The 6,000-nt window shown below is 36.9% G+C and overlaps 1 protein-coding gene across 1 annotated transcript in view; it reads left to right on the top strand.

Annotated features, from left to right (window-relative positions):
- The window catches only part of LOC138327421 (uncharacterized), a 30,629-nt gene extending 25,689 nt beyond the window's left edge, over positions 1 to 4,940 (top strand). The window contains exons 5-6 of the mRNA XM_069273496.1: positions 2,026 to 2,136; positions 2,752 to 4,940. Of these exons, the coding sequence (XP_069129597.1) occupies positions 2,026 to 2,136; positions 2,752 to 4,370 (1,730 nt within the window). The 3' untranslated portion in view covers positions 4,371 to 4,940. The remainder of the gene's footprint in view (positions 1 to 2,025; positions 2,137 to 2,751) is intronic.
- Positions 4,941 to 6,000: the final 1,060 nt, after the last annotated feature.

Raw genomic sequence — 6,000 nt, forward strand, 5'->3', positions numbered from 1 at the left:
TTAGTTTTCTTTTCTTCCAGTTTTTAAGAAGACTGTCTATACTTGTTACTTTTTCTTTCCAGCACAGATTAGAACATACCTTACTATAATGGCCAAAATTTACCCCAAGCGATTTTACCATTTTGACCCATTTAATACCTGCGTAGCTTGTATCTCTATTCTTGTTTCTGCCAGCTAAGATTGCCGCTGTTTTTTCTTTGTTCAATTTCAAACCGGAAACATTGCCAAATTCGTCTACCAGATCCAAAGCTTTTTTAACATCATGATATTTCATAAACAAAGTTGTGTCATCTGCTAATTGGGATACCTTTACAGTTGATTTATGTATTTTTACACCACGCAACGTTTCATCTTTTCTTAATTTTCCAGCAAGAAGTTCAGTTGCTATGACAAATAGTAAGCAAGACAAAGAATAGCCTTGTCTGATACCACGTGATATTTTATAACTTGCTGTTAACCAGTTATTGTTTTTGACACACCCTGTAATATTTGTATACAATATTTTGACCCAATTAATGAATATTCTAGACTATTAAACATAAATTCCCACTCGATTGTATAAAAAGCCTTAGAAAAATCTAAAAATAAAATACAAGAATCCATATTATTTTTTTCGGAAAAGTCAATGACATCTTGAATTATTATGATATTATAACCAATGAACCTATTTTTAATGTAACCATTTTGATCAGTACTAATTATCTTGGGCATTAAAGATTTAATTCTAGACGCCAATGCATGAGCTGCTATTTTATTATAAGTGTTAAGCAAGGTAATTGGTCTCCAATTTCTTAAATTTAAAGGGTCATTCTTTTTGTAAATAAGGGAAATTATTCCTTTTCTTTGAGAGGTACTTGATTCACCTCTACTATAACAACTGTTTAATGCTCTTAGCCTATTTTGTTCCAAAATGCCTTGTAGAATTCGACAGTTAAACCATCGCTGCCCGGACTTTCATTCATTTTCATACAAGATAAAGCTTCTTCACATTCTTTCAATGTCAAATCTCCTTCACAACTATTTCTCTCTCTTTCATTCAATCTATAGTCTATTTCACATCTGTTTATATATTCATGCACTTTCTTTTTATCAGGATTGTTTGATTTATATAAATTAGAGTAAAAGTTTTCAATTTCTTTAATTTTTTTCTGTTAGTTTTCAATTAGCCCCTCGTCTGTTTTTAATTGAGTGATTGTATTTTTTAACTGTCTTTGCTTCTCCATACCAAGGGAGTACTTCGTATTCTTTTCTCCCTTCTCTACCAAATCTACACGGGCTCTAATATGGGCACCCCTTACCCGTTCTTGGTAAAGAATATTTAATTGATTTTCTAGCTCTGAAATCTTTTCTTGTGTTTATCATTTTCCGCCACCAACTCTTTTTCCAAGCAACTGATATTGCACTTTTTTATTTTGCTTTTTTCTTTACAGTATTCTATTGTTTTATGTTTAATCATTATTTTACAGTAATCCCATAATTCAATTTTATTTAAAATCATATCATTGTTTAATACTTCATCAATAACTTTGTTAATAACAATTTTGTAGTCAGTACCTTCAAGATAACTAAAAGGAAAAAAATCTACACAAGCAATATTTCATCACTTGAATTTTACCTGGAAAAAATCATATATTGTATGTGTAAATACATACCTGTATAATGTGTTAAAAAGGATTAATCCCATTGTGAGCCTGACATCTCGAAAAGGCGAATACTATTGAAATCGGTAGGTGTTGGTTAATCATGTGTAGATAACGCAATAATCTGGGTCAAATACTGTTTAGACTACAGATAATGTTTAGATGTGTTATAAATAAACGTTACGCCAATCTTTACTTTTAAACACTGCGAATGTCCTGGACTACTAGACTGTTTATAAGACATTTCTGGTACAAAATAAGGTATTGATATAAATGTTTTTGTGATCTAAAAACATACTTCATTATCAAAGTACGTCGTCTTGCTGTATCTGATAATGTTTAATGTCACCATTGTATAGTATGTTCTTTTTGTGTTTTCAAACAGGTGAACCAAATGGCGGTCCGTTTGAGAATTGTGTAATAGTATATGTACATTCGGGACGCTGGAACGACTTCTCATGCTCGGGCACACGCATGTTCGTATGTGAGAAAGAAGGTAACAATAACAAAGAAAATCAATGCAATAGACACTCCACAACTTGTAATCTTTGATATGTAGACTGGGATAATATTTCATTTTTTCGTGTATGTCTATTAGTTCCATACATGTTTAAAGAAAAAAATGTTTAACGGTTAAGATACAACGTATATCGAGTCAAAGTAAAGGTCACGAGAATAAATTTCATGGTATGGAAAATAATCTATATCCTTCGCTTCTTTATGAGTTTTTTCGCAAATGGTTTATTTCAAGGCCAAAATCATCGTGCCCATTTTTATAAAACCTAGGTTATATCATTTAATCTAACTTTAAGAATATATGTGACCGTTACTCAATGTTCATGTAACATAAAGCAACGTCTCGACCTTGGTATGCATTTTGTGTCGGACGAGGGAGGGTGATGTGGGTAGTGGAGGTAGCCGAGTGTTTAAGATGTCCTGTCAAGCTCTTTACTTGCAAGTTGCTGAGTTGCAAGTTTAAATCCATTTGGGGCGGTTGCCAGGTACTGACCGCTGGGTGGTGGTGTTTTCCCGGGTACTCCGATTTATTTTAAATCCTCCAAAAAGTATGGCAAGAATTTGATTGGCACTAACCTAATTATACATTTTACAGAGAACGAGATGCAGCTAGAAACGACGACACAATCAGACATGTCAACTTTAACGCCTTCATCAGAATCAGAAGGACCGACATCGACCAAGACTAAACATTCGACCGGAGAAACAGCACCGACAACAACAACCAAGTCTTCAACAGAAGTCACCACATCAGCGCTGCCTCCGATACCACCACTAACAACAACACCAAATACGTCAACAGAAGTCACCACATCAGCGCTGCCTCCGATACCACCACTAACAACAACACCAAATACGTCAACAGAAGTCACCACATCAGCGCTACCTTCGACAACACCACGAACAACAACACCAAATCCGTCAACAGAAGTCACCACATCAGGGCTATCTTCGACACCACCACCAACAACAACACCAAATACGTCAACAGAAGTCACCACATCAGGACTACCTTTGACACCACCACCAACGACAACACCTATTCCGTCAACAGAAGTCACAACATCAGGACTACCTTCGACACCACCACCACCGACAACACCAAATCCGTCAACAGAAGTCACCACATCAGGACTACCTTTGACACCACCACCAACAACAACACCTATTCCGTCAACAGAAGTCACAACATCAGGACTACCTTCGACACCACCACCACCAACAACACCAAATCCGTCAACAAAAGTCACAACATTAGGACTACCTTCGTCACCACCACCACCACCAACAACACCAAATCCGTCAACAGAAGTCACAACATCAGGACTACCTTCTTCACCACCACCACAAACAACACCAAATCCGTCAACAGAAGTCACCACATCAGGACTACCTTTGACACCACCACCACCAACAACACCTAATCCGTCAACAGAAGTCACCACATCAGGACTACCTTTGACACCACCACCACCAACAACACCTAATCCGTCAACAGAAGTCACAACATCAGGACTACCTTCGACACCACCACCACCGACAACACCTAATCCGTCAACAGAAGTCACAACATCAGGACTACCTTTGACACCACCACCAACAACAACACCTATTCCGTCAACAGAAGTCACAACATCAGGGCTACCTTCGACACCACCACCAACAACAACACCAAATCCGTCAACAGAAGTCACAACATTAGCGCAAACTTCGACACCACCACCACCAACAACACCAAATCCGTCAACAGAAGTCACCACATTTGCGCAAACTTCGACACCACCACGAACAACAACACCAAATTCGTCAACAGAGGTCAATGCATCGCTGTCACCCCATATGTTATCAAGAACACAAAATGACAGTTCTAGCATTTGTGTAAAATCGAGTGATGTGTTGCAAGGAAACAGAAAAATGCCACATAGAAAAGGTCGATGCAAATGTAGGTGTACATTATTTACGAGAAAACTTTTAAATATAACTGAGGATGGCCTAAATGAAATGATGGCGACAACTCGACAGGAACTGACCGTCGATAAGAAGACGACATCTACATTTAAAAGGACAAAGATGAGTGTGATGGATTCCCGTGTATCATCGCAGGTTCTAGGTATCAGTTGTGGAGTTGTTATATTAACACTGGTGTTTATGTTCATAGTTGTTGCCGACATTGCATCTTTGCTTGCATCTATCTACAGCAGCCGGGTAGGGTAAATATAGTCATAGTTGTACAGTAGCCGAGCAAAGTTGTACAGTAGACGTGTAGAATTAATATCGGCATAATTGTCACAGTTGTTTATCCAATATTATTTTGACAATATCACGTGTAGCTATCTTATTTAGTTCACGCTAATACTTACCGGGCTCGGGTATCGGTACCTCCAAGGGAGCTCAGTGCAAGGTTGACATTTGTTGTAGCTTTAAGCATCCTTTTTCTCATCTGTAGGAAACGACATTCGAAATTCTTTACTAGTAATAATTGGAAGGTGTATATTTAAGTAAACTTCTAGATAATGAGACATGTATTTATAATGAATTCTGCATCAATATCGGTTTTTTTTGTTGATGAGGCATTTTGCCAAATTTCGTAGTGGACTGTTACAACCCACTTTGAAAAAAAAATCGAATTGCGCTAAATATGGCGTAGGATCATCGCAGTTTCAGAAATATTTTTTTTATTTCATTTTTCCTTAATATGGGACATTTCAACGCACTTTGAAAAAAGTTGTTTCATATGTAAAACATTCTCTGTTCTTTTATTAAAGCAGACTTATTACTAACATACATATCGCGCCTGATGTCGTCCATGTCGTAGTGTCGAATTGGCGATCCAATATATTTTCTCGTTTTAGAGTAAACATGATGTTTCCGACATAAAAATATATGATGGCATGTATCTGCCATCACATAACGAGATAATAAATAGACTTGGCGAGATAATTATGTCGACTTAACATGATTACATTATTTTGACTTTGCAACGTTTTGTTCAGAGCTGCTATATTACAAACCCTATGAACAGTTGATGACAAATCAAATGACTTCTCTCATTTGGAAATTTCAAATGTCATTTCTAGTGGTGCACGTATATGGCAATATGAACTCATAAAAATATCTGGCCATGTCGCCTTATTATCACGTCAAGTCGACTTATGTGTATGTGTACGGGTACGTGAAGACCACACGTTGATTTTATCTGTTTACGTCATAAAAACGACGTTTTCAATGTAAAAATACATCTGATTGTGTGTCATTTTTCCAAATTTAATTCAACTTTATTGCTTTCTCACATCCATACAAAAAGGATCGATAGCAAAACATGCATGTACATAACACACAATAGATAAAAAACAACAACTTAAACATTTATCAAGTCAGCTTTCTACAGTTCAAATGACTTTTTAACAAAGAGGCCTAAATCCTGTAGAAGTGTTAGGTCATTAGAAGAAAAAAGTCGTATCAAATTTTCAAATAAAGAGTATATACGTGGCTCTGCTGCTGTCGGACACCTTCATCGATTCCAGGTAAACGACCAATCAGAATGCGCGAGAATGGCTTTCAACCAAGACCACAAACAAACCGTTACTTGTACTTTGTTCACGGTTACTTCAAAGGAACTTGGCGATCAGCAGAACGAGTGAAATGAAGGCAGTGCGTTACCGCCGTGGTGCAATTCATCAGCTTACCGATGAAAAGGAAGGCAGTGCGTGACCACCGTGGTGCAATTTAGTGTAAATGCCATAGGCTACGTTAATATGGGATATTAATTGTAATTTGTATGCAAATAACACATTAATTACGAATGATATTTCGAAACAAAATGTAATAGATACTATGATGAAAT

Source organism: Argopecten irradians, chromosome 7, assembly GCF_041381155.1.
Source record: "Argopecten irradians isolate NY chromosome 7, Ai_NY, whole genome shotgun sequence".
Classification (NCBI taxonomy): Eukaryota; Metazoa; Mollusca; class Bivalvia; order Pectinida; family Pectinidae; genus Argopecten; species Argopecten irradians.